Source organism: Gossypium raimondii, chromosome 7 (genome assembly GCF_025698545.1).
Source record: "Gossypium raimondii isolate GPD5lz chromosome 7, ASM2569854v1, whole genome shotgun sequence".
Lineage (NCBI taxonomy): Eukaryota > Viridiplantae > Streptophyta > Magnoliopsida > Malvales > Malvaceae > Gossypium > Gossypium raimondii.
The window spans coordinates 16380317-16399498 of NC_068571.1; the positions used below are offsets into that span (position 1 = coordinate 16380317).

The 19182-nt window shown below is 36.3% G+C and overlaps 1 protein-coding gene and 1 pseudogene across 1 annotated transcript; one reads left to right on the top strand and one right to left on the bottom strand.

The window, feature by feature from the left end:
- Positions 1-436: 436 nt before the first annotated feature.
- LOC105800576 (rab escort protein 1) lies at positions 437-4888 on the top strand. Its single transcript, XM_012631784.2, has 9 exons — positions 437-1210; positions 1338-1460; positions 1611-1710; positions 2311-2349; positions 2461-2707; positions 2786-2861; positions 3216-3468; positions 3737-3817; positions 4379-4888. The coding sequence occupies exons 1-9, from the start codon at positions 522-524 to the stop codon at positions 4469-4471; spliced, it is 1701 nt and encodes a 566-aa protein (XP_012487238.1). The 5' UTR covers positions 437-521; the 3' UTR covers positions 4472-4888.
- On the bottom strand, positions 4837-7783 carry LOC105800584 (catalase isozyme 2-like; annotated as a pseudogene).
- Between the last annotated feature and the right edge of the window lie 11399 nt (positions 7784-19182).

A 19182-nucleotide genomic window follows, 5' to 3' on the forward strand; every position in this document is an offset into this window, starting at 1 on the left:
ACCAGTTAGAGGAAAATTATTATTTATAAAATTTTCTTATATATTATATTTTTAAGATTCATATTTTTTCTATTTTAAAAAGTAGTTAGTTAATCTCTGACATTAACTTTTTAAAATATACACAAAAGAGGGTTATATATCGAATTTGATAATTTTAACTATAAATAAAATAATTAATAGATGTAGAATGTATTTGTTTTAAAAGTTGAATGCTTTGGTTAGAAAATTTAAGGATAAAATTGATAAAATTTATAAATATGAAGGATTAAATTTATGAAATTGTTTAAAATTAAATACAAACTGATATGAAATAAGTATTAAAGATTAAACATATTATTATACCATTAAAATAGATTTTCCTTAATCAATTTTAAGGCAGGGATATTCAAATTTTAATACAAAATTTTTAGTTGATACCCAGTTTACCCTAAAATAAACAAATTTTTTTTTTCTTTTTGATAATTCGGAGCTTCCATTTTCATTAGCTCAGGTTGTAGCGAGTTTTCTACCTTTGCTTCGCCATGGACGACATCCCACCCTATCCCCCAATTGATCCAACCACCTTCGACCTCATCGTCATAGGCACCGGCCTTCCCGAATCCATCATAGCCGCCGCCTCCTCTACCGCCTCTAAATCCGTCCTTCACCTGGATCCCAATCCCTTCTATGGCTCCCACTTCTCCTCTCTCCCTCTTGCCGATCTCCCCTCCTTCCTCTCCTCCCACTCGACCTCACCATCACCACCACGCTCACCTTCTTCCGACGACCCTAACGAATTTTCTCTCTTGGAATTTGCTACTCGTCCTCTCTATTCCTCTATCGATATCTCCACTTTTTCTCCTAACCTCCTTGATCAACACTCTAGAAAGTTCAACCTCGATGTGGCTGGACCTAGGGTTTTCTTTTGCGCCGAAAAATCTATTGAATTGCTACTAAGAACTGGAACCAACCAGTACATGGAGTTCAAGAGTGTTGACGCCACTTTCGTTGGGGACAACAAGGGCAACCTCTGGAGTGTGCCGGATTCCAGAGCTGCCATATTCAAAGACAAGAGCCTGGGACTCGTGGAGAAGAACAAGTTAATGAGGTTCTTCAAGCTGGTGCAGGGACACTTGGCTGGCGAACAAGACATCAAGATTTCCGAAGAAGATTTGCAGAGTCCGTTTGTTGACTTCTTGAACAAAATGGGATTGCCGCCCAAAATTAAATCGTCTGTTAGTCACAACTTTTTTCGTTTTTTATTTTATTTTAATTTTCCTATCTCTGGTTGCCTCCTCATTGATTCAGTCGTAGGCGTGATTCTCAACCGCTTTTGATTTTTTTTCTTGTCTTTACAGGTTTATATTGTATGCTATAGCAATGGCGGATTATGATCAAGAAGATACCGGAGTTTGTAGAGATTTGCTCAAGACAAAAGATGGGATCGATCAGTTGGCTTTGTATAATGCATCTATTGGCAGGTTAACTTTTATTGTTTCTGTTTTTTTTTCAAGTCAAGCCTTAAACTAAAGTTCAAAAATTTTCAACACCATGTTGAAATTTGAATAGAAACTTATTATATCAAATTGTGGTCTATATTTATGTTCAATGGAATTATTTATTGTCTTTAGGTTTCAAAATGCATCTGGGGCTTTCTTATATCCTATCTATGGGCAAGGAGAACTATCACAAGCTTTTTGCCGTCGTGCTGCTGTCAAAGGTTGCCTTTATGTAAGTTCTGACGAGGAGAGAATTATTTTCTTTGATAATTTTGAATGCAGTTATTGATGCATTTCCTACCGTTGTAGTTTTTATATATATCATTACATGTTAACCTGATTTTGGGTTTACATCTATTTGGCCTGATATATTTTTTACCAACTGCTTTTATGTAAAATGAGTGGATTCAGTTGCTTGACATTTAAATGCTAAGTTGTCTACTATTTCTGCTAACGATTTCCTTAAATTGATGTTTATCTGTGGATAAACTCCAGAAGATAGTAACAGTGGTTTTTTAGCTAAGAAGGTATAGGAATTGTGCCTTGAGTTACCTATCATTTCAGAGTACCCACTGGCAACTACAGTTCATTCAAATATCCTCCTATGTCCTAATTGGATAGACATAAAAGGAGTTTATCTGATATAGTTCTCCTCAGTCATATTCACCTCTATGAGTTGGTTGAAGGCATTTGACATCTTCGAGATACCCAACACCAAACAGCAATAGAGTAGTTCCTAGCATTAACTGTGTGACCAACAACCTGACTTTACATGAGATTATTATGTTTTAGCATAAAATTATGCTAATCCATTTGAATAAACATGACACAGGTATTGCGTATGCCGGTTACTGCATTGCTTGTAGACAAGGTATGGAAGCATAAGCGAGACTAAATTATGCTAGATATTTGTTATTCTAATCAGACTGTTAATGACGTTAAGGTAAAAGAACTTCATGTTTTTCCCTTGAAAACTTCTCAGGATACCGGGTGTTATAAGGGTGTTAGATTAGCTTCAGGTCAGGATATATTCAGCCAGAAACTGATCCTTGATCCAACCTTTAAGGTAACATTACCATCAGGATCATCCCCGCCACTTCCACTTAAAGAAAAGCTTCCCTTTTTCAGTCTGAAGGATGATAAAGGAAAGATAGCAAGGGGAATATGCATCACAAAGACTTCTTTGAAGCCTGATATATCGAACTTTTTGGTTGTATATCCTCCAAGATGTAAGATGGGTTTCTTTTGCTTTTGTTGAAGATAAGAAACAAAGATAAACTAGTAACTTTTTTTTTGCTTCCTCCTAGCATTGTTTCCTGAACAGGTTACTTCAATCAGACTTCTCCAAATAGCTAGCAATTTGGCTGTTTGTCTGCCAGGCATGTAAGTTCCATTTAGTTTCTGAAGAGGATTGGTTTTATCTTCTCTCTGTTTGTTTTTACGTTGATGAATTTTATCAACTGTTATCTTTTCACTTCCTTGTTGAGCTGCTTTTCCTGTGGTTACCTTTGAATTCTGTGAGAAACTGTTTACCTAGCATTTAGTTGTATTGTCTTTCAGACATTAAAAGTTCAATTTTATGGTTTTATTGATAATTAAGTGAATAGAGAAACTTCACCATTATAATTATTTTTATCGGTTGATGTTTTATGTTCTTATGCATAATACATAGGATGGAGTAATTTGAGTCTATTTGCTTAAGTCATGAATGCAAGTATTTCTCCCTGTTCTATTCAGGTTTGTGTTATATATCTCAGCATTATGTAATGATGATGATCAAGGAAAGAAGTTAATTCATGCAGTCATGAACACGCTTCTTACAGTTCCTCTAGATTCTGAAAGTAATGCTGCAGTTCAAAGTGAGACTGCAGAAAATGGTAGTGCAGTTCAAGATGAGACTTCAGAAAGTAGTTCTGGAGGTCCAAGTGATTCTGGAGAAGAAAAACCTACTCTACTATGGAGTGCGTTGTATAGTCAGGAGCTAACTTTGGTATGTTTCTTATGGTTGCTTTCTTATGTGTATCTTCTTAGTTACTAATATTTTGGTATTGTGACTTTGGGCCTCTATTTTGTTGTGCTTCTTCTTCTTCATTTTTTAAAGAATAATCATGTTACCTTTTCCAGAAATCTTTTAACACTTGGGACATGGTTTTAGAGGGATGATACGGTCTGCCTAACAGTTGTTAGGACTTGGAGTTTTGTTAATGTGCTGTGTTGATTGTAGTGCCCTTTTCAACAGAAATATATTTTGTTTTCAGGGTCAAGTTGATTTTATCTGTTCAACTCCCATGCCAGATGGTAAACTGAACTACAATGATCTCATAGATACGACTTTTAAGGTACTCAGTTTGCTAATGTTCATGAAATTTAAAATTATATTCTATATGAGTGTGCTATGTTTATAATTCTTCTGGCACAATCTCTACACATACAATTATCCTGTTGGGGTTGCTTTATTTGATCTTTTTATGTGCCTTCTTTGTTCTTTGGGATGAAATTTCAGATTCACTCATGCTACATTTGGTTACTAGTGTAATAACGAGTAAAAAGCATATTTAACACATATGTTCTAAAATAGTTAGACATAAAATAAAGAAGAATTAGTTCAAATTTAAACATGCAATTAGAAAGATGAGTAAAAACTCTTGTAAAAAAAAAGTCCTCTTCAATGTAAGTGAAAAGTTTTCCTTCTCTTTGCTATAAACAAGTCATATGAGTGGCTAAAAGTTACCAATTGTGATTAGTTTATAGCTAACCAATGACTAAAACATGTGAAAAAAATAATATTCCAACCAAATGTAGCATCGAAGTTAAATGAAACGTTAACTGTACTGAATTACAGATGTTTTAACATTTCTTATTGCTGATTGGAATGTATTACTGGTTGTGGAATATGGTAGATATTTCAGGAGATTTACCCTGGGGAAGAATTCTTTCCGGAGACATCCTTAGAGAATCCTGAGGGTGATGGTGATGCTTCTCCGGAGACATAAAGATTTACTGAATGTAATATAATCTCTACCTAATGGTGCATCTAACAATCCAGCTCCTTTTCCAATACTGTGGTCAAGTGATTGGAGGATGCCGTTATCAAATGATGTATTTGAAGTGGTGAAGAAAAAAGGAAAGGGATTTGAGAGGACATTGTGGTTTACGGATTTTGACTTGGTTTCCCATGTATAAACTTGTGTTGTATCCATCTTTTACTAGTTGTATTTTGGTCGGATTTTTTGCTTCTTTTACAGGTCTGATGTAACAGTAAAAAAACAATTTCCCCCGCGAAGTATGAAAAAGAGTAGCAGGGGCAGTTATGAGGTTATCTAAGTATTTAACACATTCGCATCCTGTGGAATTACTGTAAATGAAATGGTTGGCACTTCCAATATTAGCATTTCGAAGAGATTATGGTCTCCGGTTCTCTCAAATCCTTGAAAATACATAAATACAGTAACATAGTGATGCGTCTTATTACACTCTCGACGTGAATGATTGCTATATTATTTTGTGTTCTTATTCAGGAGATACATAACTAGTTCACTACTTGCAAATGCATCACATTTTGGGACTCCCTTTCTCATCAATAACTTGGTCTCACACCGAGGCCAGAAGCCAGTTTCTGACCCAAAGATTTGTCAGCCTGTAGCCGCACAAAGACGATTATTATGATTATTATGAAGGCGAAAGATAATTAGCATGTCACGTGTTTGTATAAAATAATAAAAAGATCAAAGGATGAGAGTCCCGCCTACGACCAGTATGAGATCCAAATGCTGCGGATCTCATATTTGACCCTTGGATCAGACAAGGCCTCAATCCAGCGTTTAACAAAGCGTTCTTGCCTGAGACGCAACCAAAATGGCATTATATTCTATGTCATTGAATGTATAAAGAAATGAAGCAATTTCACATTTCCTATCCAAATAAAAAAGAAGACCTGTCAAAGGATCAATACAATAATGCACTGTGACAATACAATAGTTGAGAAACCATAAACTGATTATTATCAACATCACCCACACACACAAGAACCAAACCTTGTCTCTCTTGCCGCTGCAAATGGCAGTAGGGATAGGGTACTTCTCAGCATGGCGCGCTGGATCAAACCTTGACGGGAAGTAGTTCACCTAAAGAGAAAAAAAAACATCAAAGGCCACAATGCATCAATCAAATGATTGTCCATCATGGACTTAACATGTCATATCTACCTCCTCATCTCTGTGCATGAAATTCATAAAACCTTCATGGTGATTATTGTGATGAACACATTTAGGAGCATTTGCTGGAAGCTGCAGATAATTGGGTCCTAGACGGTGCTTCTGAGTGTCGGAATAGGAGAAGATCCTTGTTTGGAGCAACTTATAATCCGAGTAATATATACCGGGGACAATGATGGAAGGGCAGAAGGCTAACTGCTCGTTCTCAGCAAAGAAGTTATCTATGTTTTTGCTTAGAACCATTCGACCCACCGGCTGCAATGGCAAGATGTCTTCCGGCCAGGTCTTAGTTACATCAAGCGGGTCGAAATCAAACCTATCCTCGTCAGCAGGATCCATCACCTGAATGAAGACCTTCCACTCAGGATAGTTTCCTGCTGCAATGGAGTCATAGAGATCTTGTATGGCATGGCTGTGATTAGCTCCACCAACTGTTATGGCCTCATCCTCCAACAGGTTTTTAACCCCACAAGTAGGTTTCCAATGGAACTTAACATAATGTGCCTTCCCAGCCTTGTCGATTAGTGTATAGGTATGAACCCCAGAGCCATCCATGTGCCTGTAATCCTGGGGAATACCTATATCATCAAACAGGAAGGTGAACATATGCAAGCTTTCCGGATGGTGCGAGAAGAAGTCCAGAATTCTCCAGTTTTCCCGAATATGGGACTTCGGGTTTGGTTTAAGGGCATGCACCATATCAGGGAACTTCATTCCATCACGGATGAAAAACACTGGGAAATTGTTCCCCACTAGATCAAAATTACCCTGGTTCAAGAAGAACAAGCATGGATAAAAAAAACTAACAATGTTAATATGCTGCTGTAAGGTCCAATATTACCTCTCTGAGTGTAGAATTTCACGGCGAAACCTCGAGGGTCTCGCAGAGTTTCGGGACTACCACGTTCATGGATAACAGTGGAAAATCTAACAATGAGTGGTGTCTAGACTCCAGGGCCACGAAGGAAATCAGCACGTGTGAGATGAGATGTCATGAGTGACCTCAAAGAACCCTTTTGCACTTGCTCCTCTAGCATGAACTACACGTTCTGGAATGCGTTCTCTATCAAAATTAGCAAGCTTTTACACCAAATGGTAATCTTCCAGAAGAACTGGACCTGCCAAAAAAGTGTTGCTTAGTCTCTGGTTTAGCACCTCCAGGTTTTGTGAAAAATGCTACAATGAACAAACATGATATAGGCACACACCAAGTATCATATTAATTACCTCTTGCTCCGACAGTGAGCGATGAGTTATTGTTCCAAACTGGTGCACCAGAATTGGTGGTCCAGAATGGGGAATTAAAGGCACTTGAAGGACCATGCTGCATCAAAAAATAGCTCATTAAGAAGATAAATGATAATTCTAGAAGATAAACTAGAGGACTTTGTTCATAACTTGATACACAATACAACCTCAAAAAGACAAATACTAATCCAATCTTACCTCCAAGGCAGGTCGATCTGGTACGAGTAATGCAAACAAGAACACAATTCACTATTATATAAAACGTAATTCAATAGGATAATATGATTTATTGGAACCTAAAACATAATTTTGGAACTTGGTATAGCTGGGAAAATATAAAAAAAAAAGAAAAAAAAGAGAGGAAGCAACTTAAAATTTTACCAGCAAACTAGCATATTTTATTCAATATCAAGTTTTCTGAATTTTGTTCTAAAGTTTCAACCACTGAGATACTTAAATATTCCTAGCAAAATTAGAAGACATGGAAACAAAGGAAAATGAGATTCAGCAATGAAAAAGGGGTAATTTTGTTAGATATAACCCACCAAAAAGGAAGTGGAGTAACAACAACAATAGCAAGCTTAACAAATGGATAAAGTTGGTAGTTTGTACCTTGTAAGGATCCATGAGGAGAGAAATAGGAGATAGAGTGAATTTGTTTGTGTTGTGATTTATATACCCGTTTTGGCTGCCTTAAAATTTAAATTAATTGACAAAAGTGAAAATGCAATAAAAAGAAATAATGTATAAAGTTTGAAGGCCATAGGTGAGATGAGCTTATCCTGTTTTCGTGGTTTTAGGGATAACCAATACCAATGCAAATGCAACAAAATGACAATTAAAAAGAAAAACCAATGGCAACAAAATGAAGTCGGACTAATTTCAATTATATATTTTTTTCAAGTATTCCCAATTCAAGCACAGCCACAACCATTAGACATATACAAGATGATTAGACAATTATTGCATCCGAGTTAGGAAGTTATCATCTCATATCTTCGACTAAATTAGGTAATTATGTCATTTTTTTAATTAGTTTATAAGCCGCTTTTTTAAATTTAGGAAAGTAGGTTGTTTTTAGAGAAAGAAATGGAAAGCACATCCAGTTGGGCGTGCTTTCCGTTTCTCTCTCCTAGGGTTAGGATTTTTAATGTTTCTAAGTTTAAGGTTTTAATACTTTAAGTTTAGGGTTTTTAGGTTTTGAGTTTTTTAAAAAGGGTTTGGGGTTTTCGATTGAAACCAGAGACTTTCAAAGGTAGTTTTGAGGAGTTGGGGATGTGATAACGCGTCTCATAACACATACATTTCATATGTCATGGCAGGATAAGATCATCACCTCAGAAACCCATTTTGGGGAAATATGGTTTCGAGGTGATTGTGCTTGATAAGATCAGAGGTCGAAGTCCAAGTGGAGGTCCCAGTCGGTGGCCGTGATGCGATCACGGGTTCAAGTATAATCGAGGGCCAGTTGACGGTCGTTACACGGTCACAAGTTCAAGCTTTTTGGATGCCACACAAATGATGCCTTATATATACCATACATAAGATTGAGACCATAATCATAGGGAAAAACAGAGGGATTTTCGGTGTAATAAACGTAATTTTTTTCTCTATTTCCACGTAGTCGATATCTTTAACCTTTCATTCTTATCTGAAGGTTGACACCGTGGTGGACACAAGAGGACTCTCAGGGGGCGAGCAGATGTTTCGATGAAAGTAGAGGTCAAACTCGGGTCGACGCGGTAACAGTTGTAGTTATTAATGAATTGTTTAATAACAGAAACCGCAGTCAGCCCGAAAGGAGCATCACCTTTACTCCACCGAAATAGTCGCTCACTGCCTGAGAGTCTTGCGTCCACAACGGTGCTGACCTTTGGATAAGAAGGAAGGTTAAAGATATTGGTTGCTTAGAAATGGAGAAAAAAATTATGCCGATTATAGCGGGAAGACCCACAATTTTCTCCTATGATTATGCCCTCAAACTTCTGTATGTTATTTATAAGGAAACATTTTCGGGTATCTAAAAAGTTTGAGCTCGTGGCAGCATAACGACCGTCAACTGGCTTCCCCGTTATACCTCGATCTATGACTGCATAATGACCATCGGTTGAGACCTCTACGTATACTATCACCCATGACCGTACAAAGCAAAATCACCCCGAAACCCAACTTCTCCAGGATAGGCTTCGAAGGTAATGGTCTCATCTCAGCATGATATATGAAATGCGTGCGGTTCGGAGCAATGTCGCATCATCGATGATTCAATAATACCTCGAACATCAACCAAAAATTTTTAGCGACATAAATTTTTAACACCGAGTAGTGTTTTATAGATGAAGGATGAAGAGGCTGTGGGAGAAGATTTTTGAGGAACGATGAAGCATGAAGTGGAAGACCCCTTTTTATAGGCATAGGGAAAGAGTTGGATTATGAAGTAAAAATTTCCCGCGATTGAAAACGCGCTGCATGACTAGCGTCTTCTAGGAATATATTCAAAAAGTGTTTAAAAACGGTTGAAAAATTAGACGGGTATGTACTTTTAAAGAAAAAGTTTAGAGAAAACACACCCAAATTGGCGAGCTTTCTCTAACCTTTTTTCTACTGAAAATTAAAAATAGTTGCCCCAGAGAACATTTTTGTATAATTGATGTATGTTTTGAGGCGTCGAATACTATTGGAAGCACTATTTTGATGAAATTATATAACTTCAGGAACATACTTTCAAATAATACTTTGCATTTTATCATCATTGTTCGACGAATGCGTGTATTCATAAATGAAGATTGATGCATGTATTCCCTCTCTCATTGGCTAATTTTCCTATTAACGACATGTACTTTACATAACTTAGACACGTAACAAATTAATATAAAAAATTGAATTGTTGAGTCTCGAAACTTGTGTGTACTTCTTCTGACAACCTTCTAATTTTTTTTTTTGGTATTTCCAATTCGTGACTGATATTGAAATGAGTCGACGAGTGAAATTCTTTATTTACTATGACAGTTAAATATGTAATATAGAGGTCAGGGTGGTATTTGTAGGAGCACAGTCCGTGGAATTGACATTCAATCGTACCATTCAATTGTGTGAGATACAAGCTAGAATTAGGAGAAAAGTCGAAGGATCAACCCGGGGAAGAATTTCGAGGTTGAAATGTAGATATCTTGCTTCCATTGACCACTATAGGTATGACCTATTTGATGTGAATGATGAGCTCCAGCTCGAGATGGTCATATCATTGTACGTCTAAAGTGAAAATGCTATAATTGAGTTATACGTCGAGTTTGCTGAGGTTGATGGATCTGGCCCATCTTTGACCACCATTGCGGCGGATGTCAGAACTGGAGTTGAAGCAGAAAGTCCTATTACACGGTTGTGCATTGGGTTCACTAGCTTGTTACAAAGCTCCTACTACGATATCCTCAAAACACCTATGGGTAGACACTTGTCAGTCTCCTGCACGAATCTAAACTTCAAGAGCCAGTACTAGCCGGGGTATGAGCATAACCCTGATATTGACATTCGAGCTAGACATTCAATCAATGCGTTCGATTTTAACTTCAGTGTAGGCTCGTTGTCATGGGCCGAAAGCACTTATACCGGGGGTTCATCAACGTACACTGGACACCAAACTAGTGCAAATTTTGGCGGGCACATGGGTTACAAAAGATTTAATGACTTACTCCTTTCCATGAGGACCGACGAGGGTACATCGAACCCCTTACTAGAAGGGGACAATGAAGGCGCAGATGAGGAAGAATATGCGGCTGAGGAAGAAGATGTAGATGAGAAAAAAGATGCGACTGATGAAAAATATACATGTGAGGAACAAGGGACAACAAGTGCATTTGACGGGGAGGAGTCAGACCCTTAGCCAATTCGACAGTGCAGACCTGATGGTTCGGAGGTGGCATTATTTTTCGAGTTGAAGCTGGTTCCAAGGGAGCCAGGACCTTGCGAGTTTGACGATGACGACTCGGACAATGCCCCAGATCCAGATCCAGATCCGTGATACATGGCATATGAGCCTTCGCCACACATGACCAACATTGACCTATCGGCCAAGGGAGTTTCCGTATTACAATCCGGTGACGTAATACCGTTTAGTATTAGTTAAACATTAGCAACCAATGAGCTAATATTTGCTTCCATTTTACTTTACATGCAAAAACCATGTGAGGACATCATACAAAGGTTATTAATATAATTTATGAATAATTTTAATAACAAATTTGTTTGAAAAAATTACAAATGTATAAACGAATGTACTACACTTAGGCCACCGAAAACAATAGTCCTGACATGTCTCGCTCATGGTCACAACATTACCCCTGCATTTTGAAAAACTTTACGTTTTAGTCATTCAATTAACATCGTTGTTTCATAAGAGCTTCCATATGCTCGTTTATAACCTATAATTAATTTTGTGAAAAATATAATATCGGTAATGACAATATATCGCAAAGAAAAATAGAAATAGAAAAATAAAGAACACACAGATTTTACGTGGAAACCCTTTCGGGAAAAAAACCACGGGCAGAGGAGAAGAAAATTCACTATGTCGAATTTGAATTCATTACAAGAGGAGTAGACTATGCCTATTTATAGGCTTGTAAACCTTATTCTAATAGGAGTGAAACTCCTTATTCAAATAATATCAAATAGATGGAGTTTAATAAGGTTTAAAAAACCTTATTCTAAAATAAAATAAAAGAAGTATAATTCTATAGGGATTTTACTTTTATTTTATTTTACCACAGTATTTTATTTAAATAAGGATTTGGGTCACTTAATTCTAACAATCTCCACCTTGACACGAATTCTTAATGAAGAAGTTCTTCATCGCGAACTCTCAACGAACAAGTTTCTCCACCTCTTCCATAAAATCCCTTAAGGGTTTATCTTCAACAATGAACACCAACCAAGTCTAAGCAATGCTCAAACTTGGTTATAGGAAGTGACTTAGTCATCATATCTGTAGGATTTTCATGAGTACTAATTTTCCTCACAACAATATCACCACGAGCAATAATATCACGAACAAAATGATACTGAACATCAATGTGTTTTGTTCTCTCATGAAACATTTGATCTTTTGTAAGGAAAATGACACTCTGACTGTCACAAAATACTGTATTGATTTGAAGGTCTTCATTGAGTTCACTAAAGAGTCCCTTCAACCAAATAGCTTCTTTACAAGCCTCAGTAATCGCCATGTACTCATCTTCAGTGGTAGACAAAGCGACTGTAGTTTGCAAAGTGGCTTTCCAACTGATTGCACAACCTTCGATTGTAAAGACATAACCAGTGAGAGATCTTCTTCTATCGAGGTCTCTAGCAAAATCAGCATCAACATACCCAATGACTCCATCTCTAGTTCTTTCAAACTATAAGAAAACATCGGTAGTACCTCGTAAGTATCTTAAAACCCACTGAACTGCTTTCCAATGTTCTTTACCAGGATTTGCCATGTATCTGCTAACTGCACTAACTTCATATGATAAATCTGGACGTGAACAAACCATAGCATACATGAGAGATCCCACTGCACTAGAGTATGGAACATGTGACATGTACTCAATCTCATCATCTGATTGTGGAGACAAAGCCGATGAAAGTCTGAAATGTGCTGCTAAAGGAGTATTAATAGGCTAGCATTCTACATATTGAATCTGGAAAGAACTTTCTCAATGTACCATTTTTTACTTAGGTACAATTTACTTAATTTTCTATCCCTGGGAATCTCCATACCAAGAATCTTCTTTGCTGGTCCCAAGTCTTTCATCTCAAATTCTTCACATAGTTGGGCTTTGACCTTTCTTATCTCTCCTTTATCTTTCGCTGCTATCAACATGTCATCAACATAAAGGAGTAGATACACAAAAGAACCATCACTATTTTTCTTAAAGTAAACACAATTGTCAAAGCTACTTCTTTTAAAATCATGAGAAGTCGTAAAGGAATCAAGCCTTTTATACCACTGCCTTGGTGACTGTTTCAAGCCGTAAATGGATTTTTTCAGCAAGCAAACATAGTCCTCTTTTTCTGAGACTGTAAAACTCTCTGGTTGTTGCATGTAAATATCCTCCTCAAGTTCTCCATGCAAAAATAAAGTTTTTACATCTAACTACTCAAGCTCCAAATCATGTATGGACACAATACCAAACAAAGCTCGAATCGAACTATGCTTCACAACTGGAGAGAACACATCTGTGAAGTCCACTCCTGGAATTTGACTGTAACCCTTTGCAACAAGCCTTACTTTATATCTGGGTTCTTCAACTCTTGGAGTCCCCTCTTTCTTTTTAAACACCCATTTACAACGAGCAACCTTTTTACCTTTAGGAAGTTTCACAAGATCCCATGTTTGATTTTTGTGTAGTGATTCCATCTCCTCTTGCATAGCAAACATCCTCTTGCATAGCAAACATCCACTTTTCTGAGTCTTCACAACTAACCGCCTCAGAATAATTAGATGGCTCTTGGTTTGCATCTATATCTTCATCCACATTTAAAGTATAAGTAACTAGATTAGCCTCGGCATACTTCTTTGGAGGTTTAATTTCTCTTCTAGTTCTGTTTTTGGTGATAGAGTATTGTGGTGAAGAATCAACTCTATTTTGAATTTTTGTACTGGCTTTAGTAGTCGACTCTTTTGTAGATTCTAGATTAATCTGATGCTCCACCTACTTTTGATTTTCTTTATGGAAGTGTTTTTAAGAGATAAGTTAGGTAGCATAGCAGTTTCATCAAAAACAACATCTCTGTTAATCACAACTTTTCTATTTTTAGGACACCATAACTTATACCATTTTACACCAGCTTTATAACCAAGAAAAACACATTTAATAGATCTCGGTTCCAATTTTTCATTATCAACATGAGCATACGCAGGACAACCAAAGATCTTTAAATCAGAATAGTCAGCAGGATTACCAGACCATACCTCTTGTGGAGTCTTTTTTTCAATGGCAACGGATGGAGATTGGTTGATCAAAAAACATGTAGTAGAGACTGCTTCTGCCTAAAATGACTTTGATAAGTTGGCATTTGACAACATGCATCGAACCTTCTCCATGATCATTCTGTTCATTCGTTCTACAATGCCATTTTACTGTGGAGTATAACGAACTGTCAAGTGTCTCACAATCCCTTTTGACTTGCACAGTTTATTAAATTCATCAGAACAGAACTCTAAGCCATTGTCTGTGCGGAGGTATTTTATTTGCTTTCCCGTCTATTTTTCAATCATGGTTTTCCACCTCTCGAAGGCACTCTGGATGGCCCCCACCGATTATAATGAATATACTCTAACGTTCTCTTCGTGTTATGGATTCCTCTGGCGAGTCGAAATCTCTTTTGCTTCTCAAAAATGCAATGTTCACAGAACTTTAGTTTGCAAATTTCTTACCCATCAAGAAGTCCTCTTTTGCTCAATTCTGCCATGCCATTCTCACTCATATGCCCTAGGCGCATATGCTAAATTTTAGTAATATCATCATCTGACAAGGAAGAGGATGACACAGCTACATCACCAGTAACAATAGAACCCTACAAAACATATAACTTGGCAGTCTTTCTCTGCCCTTTCATCACAATGAGGGAACCTTTGAAAATCTTCAAAACCCCACTTTCAGCTGTGTATTCGTACCCTTTTGAATCAAGAGTACTCAATGAAATTAAATTTCTCTTTAATTCTGGAACATGTCGTACGTCACTGAGTGTTTTGACAACTCCATCAAACATCTTAACTCTAATTGTTCCAACACCTGCAATTCTACATGAAGCATTATTTCCTATCAACACAATACCTTCAGACATTGTTTCGTAAGTTGTAAACCAATCTCGATTAGGACTCATGTGGAAGGTGCAACCCGAATCAAGGATCCACTCTCGCTCGTTTTGGAATTGTTGACAGAAGTGACTAGAAGTTCACCATTGCTGTAATCTTCTACAACATCAGCTTTACCAGAATTTTCTAGTTGTTTTCCATTTTGATTCGCAGCCTCCCTTTTGATATTGTTCTGTAGCTTATAGCACTCAGATTTAATGTGCCATTTCTTCTTGCAAAAGTTACAAGTTTTACCTCTGTTTGAAGACTTCGATCTACCCTTAGATTTACTGCGAGGATTCCGTTCTTGTGTCCTTCCACGATCATCATCAACATTCCGATCTTGTCTCCCACAAATAATAAGACCCTCTCCCTGAGAGTCGGTTTTAACCACAAGATGCTTTATTTTATCATACGAGGTTAAAGAATCATAAACATCATCAACTGTGAGAGACTCGCGGCTATATAAAATCGTATATCTAAAGGTTGAATAAGATGGGGGCAACGAACAAAGTAGAATCAACCCTAGATCTTCCTTATCATATTGAACCTCCATAGCCTCCAAGTTTGAGAGAATTTCTTTGAACACTGTTAAGTGTTCGTGCACAGATGCACCTTCCTCCAAACGATGAGCATAAAGATGCTGCTTCATATGTAGCTTGCTAGTTAGAGTTTTCGACATACATATCTGTTCCAACCTCTTCCATAATCCAGCGACGGTCTTTTCCTTCATCACATCCTACAAAATTTCGTTAGACAAATGCAGATGTAACTGTGTTAACGCCTTTCGATCCTTGCGCTTCTTCTCTTCTTCCGTCAATGTTGAAGGCATCTTATCTACCCCTAGTAGGGCTTCCTCTAAGTCCATCTGTGCAAGAACTGCTTGCATCTTTATCTGCCACAACGCAAATCTGGTGTTGCGATCCAACAGCGGAATTTCGTACTTCAAAGAAGTCATTACCGTGATTGAGATGAACAACCCGGAAGCTCTGATATCAATTTGTGAAAAATATAATGTCGGTAATGACAATATATCGCAAAGAAAAATAGAAATAGAAAAATAAAGAACACATAGATTTTACATGGAAACCCTTTCGGGAAAAAAACCACGGGCAGAGGAGAAGAAAATTCACTATGTCGAATTCGAATTCATTACAAGAGGAGTAGACTATGCTTATTTATAGGCTTGTGAACCTTATTCTAATAGGAGTGAAACTCCTTATTCAAATAATATCAAATAGATGAAGTTTAATAAGGTTTAAAAAACCTTATTCTAAAATAAAATAAAAGAAGTATAATTCTATAGGGATTTTACTTTTATTTTATTTTACCACGATTTTATTTAAATAAGGATTTGAGCCACTTAATTCTAACAAATTTAATAATGCATTTATTAAAATTTGAAACCTTATAACTTGTATAACTTGTTTATTAGATGTGCAAATGAAATTGTAGTTGCTCGACAATAAATATAATATCTCGATTCAATGAGGTGTGTAGGTGTTATAAGAAATGTGAATGCATAAAGTAAGGATATTTAGGTAAAAAGATCACATGTAAATGTTATAAGAAATTAAGGTATAAACGAAAATAATGTTCAGATAAAAAATCACACATAAGTGTTATAATAAATGAAGATATAAACGATAAAAGTTAACTGATTATTGATGTGACTCAATGATCACATGTAAATGTTATCTAAGAAATTAACGTATAAACGACAAAATGCTTAGATAAAAAAATCACACGTAAGTGTTATGATAAATGAAGATATAAGCGATAAAAGTTATATGATTATTGATTCGACTCAATGAATTCAATAACAAATAAGAGGTGTGATAGAGCAATCACGTTGAAATTTGAATGCACAAAGTAAAGATCACATGTTAGTGTTATAATAAATGAAGGTACAAACGATTATTTATTGGACTTAATGAATTCAAAAAAATTAAGAGGGTGCGATGGAATAACGCGCTGAACTATGAATAAACAAAGTAAGGATATTCAAATAAAAAGATGGCATGTAAGTATAAACAACAAAAGTGATTTGATTATTGATAGAATTCAAGGAATTTAATAAAAATTTAGACACGAAATGAAGTAATCAAGCTAAAATGTGAGTATTAAGGTATTAACAACAAATGTATTTTTATTGTTGATTCCATGACTTCAATAAAAAATAAGAAGTACGTACAATGATGAAGTAACTGTGTTGAAATGTTGTCACCCAAAACTAAATAAAAGAAACAAGGATTGATAGGAAAAACAATCTATTTCACCTGGATTAAGTGAAATCCAAATGAAACCTATATATATTATTAAGTATGACTCCTATTTTAGTCAAATTTGAGAAATAATCTTCTAGTTAAGCTCTGTTTATTTGTTTCAATCAAAATCGATTAATCTAGATTATTTTATTATTATTTGACCTATGAATTTAGCCTAGACTCTCTTACAACCTTAGAAAATATACCCATTAGATATTAGAACTCATAGCAAAATTTAGAGAATTTTGTATTTACATTTTGATTGTTCTTTGTTTTTGGATTTTCGGGGTTTAGTTTTTTATCTCCATCTTTTGTACTCTTCGTTCTTTTGCCATTATAGTAAAATTATCTTTGCCTGTGGTTTTTTATCCTTTTTGGAGAGGTTTTTCGACATTAAATTTGTATGTTTAACTTCTTAATTTCTTTCGCTACTTTTACTTGTTCGTTGTTTAATCGGGTTGATCTCCAACAAGTAGTATCAGAGCTAGTTCAATTTTCATAGATCAGCCCGTTTAGAGATGACAACAATAAGGTTTGAAATTGAGAAGTTCGATGGTGAGACAAATTTCAATCTATGACAAGTTCGGATGATGGCAATTCTAGTTCAAACCGGCTTGAAAAAGGTTGTTACTGGGAAAAAGCCTGAGAATCTAAATCAAATAGAATGAGAAGAACTTGATGGCCTTGTCTGCAATCTAGTTATGCCTCGCGCATACGGTATTGCAGGAGGAATTGATGGAGAAGACCTCATCTGCCTTGTGGAAAAGGTTAGAAACTTTTTATGCAACTAAGTCTCTGGCTAACCGTTTAGTGTTGAAACAATGTTTATTTAGATTTCGCATGAACGAATGTGAGCTTCTTAGAGATCACATCAGTTAGTTCATCACTCTTTTAAATGATTCAAAGAATGTTGAGGTTCAGATTGATGATGAAGATCAGACTATGCTATTATTGTGCTTTTTACCCCTTTCATACAAGTCTTTCAGTGAGACCCTGATATATGGTAGAGATAAACTCTCATTCAAAGATGTGAATGGTCATTTGTTGAGTAGATACAAACTCAACAATAAGTTTGGTTTGGATAGCAAGGCAGATAGGCAAGCTTCCATTTTAGTAGCATCAAAGAAATAAGACAAAAGGTGTTGCTATTGTAAAAAGTTAGGTCACGTCAAAGCAGATTGTTATAAACTGCAAAATAAAAGAGCTGTGAGAGTAACAAAGAAGATGTAGCTGGTGCTAATTTGGCTGATGAAAGCGGTGATGATTTCTTGTTAGTGTCAACGAGCGATAACTCCAAGCTTACGTCTGAGTGGATCCTAGATTCGGGATGTTCTTTCCACATGTGTCCCAATAGAGAATGGTTCTCCACAATAGTGCGTATGGAAAACGATTCATCCACTAAGGTAATTGGTATTGGTACTATTAAAATTAGGATGCACAATGGGACGATTAGGACACTCTCAGATGTCAGACATGTACCTGATTTACGAAAGAATCTCATCTCATTGAGTATTTTAGACTTGAAATGATGCATAATCAACATCGAGTCAAGCAACATTAAAGTATCTCGTGGAGATCTCATTTTGTTAAAAGGTAAAATAACCGCCAGTCTTTTTATTCTGGGAGGTTCTATAGTGACCGGTGAAATCGGACGTCCCTTATTCGTTATGGAGTCAAAGTCAACTTGTTTGGAGCGGAGGAAACTTGGTCATAGGAGAGAAAAATGTATGACCGTTTCGTTGAAGAGAGGTTCTTTTTTGGATGTAGGTTTTGAAAAGTTATGGCACTGTATTCGTGAAAATCAGACCTGGGTTAATTTTGATTTGGCAGTGTACAAGTTGAAGGCTAGAAGTCTTCCAGTTTCTAAGCACATATTCGACTCAGTTAATTCTCTGCATAGTTCAAGATAGGCACGTGGCGGGCTTTGACAAAGATGACGTTGTGGAAATATGAGTCAATGTGGAGATTTGTTAAGTATGACTCTTATTTCAGTTAAATTTGAGAAATAATCTTCTAGTTAAACTCTGTTTATTTGTTTCAATCAAACTCTGATTAGTCTAGATTATTTTTTTATTATTTGAACTATGAATTTAGCTTATAAATAGGCTCTTTTACAACTTTAGAAAATACACTCATTAGAT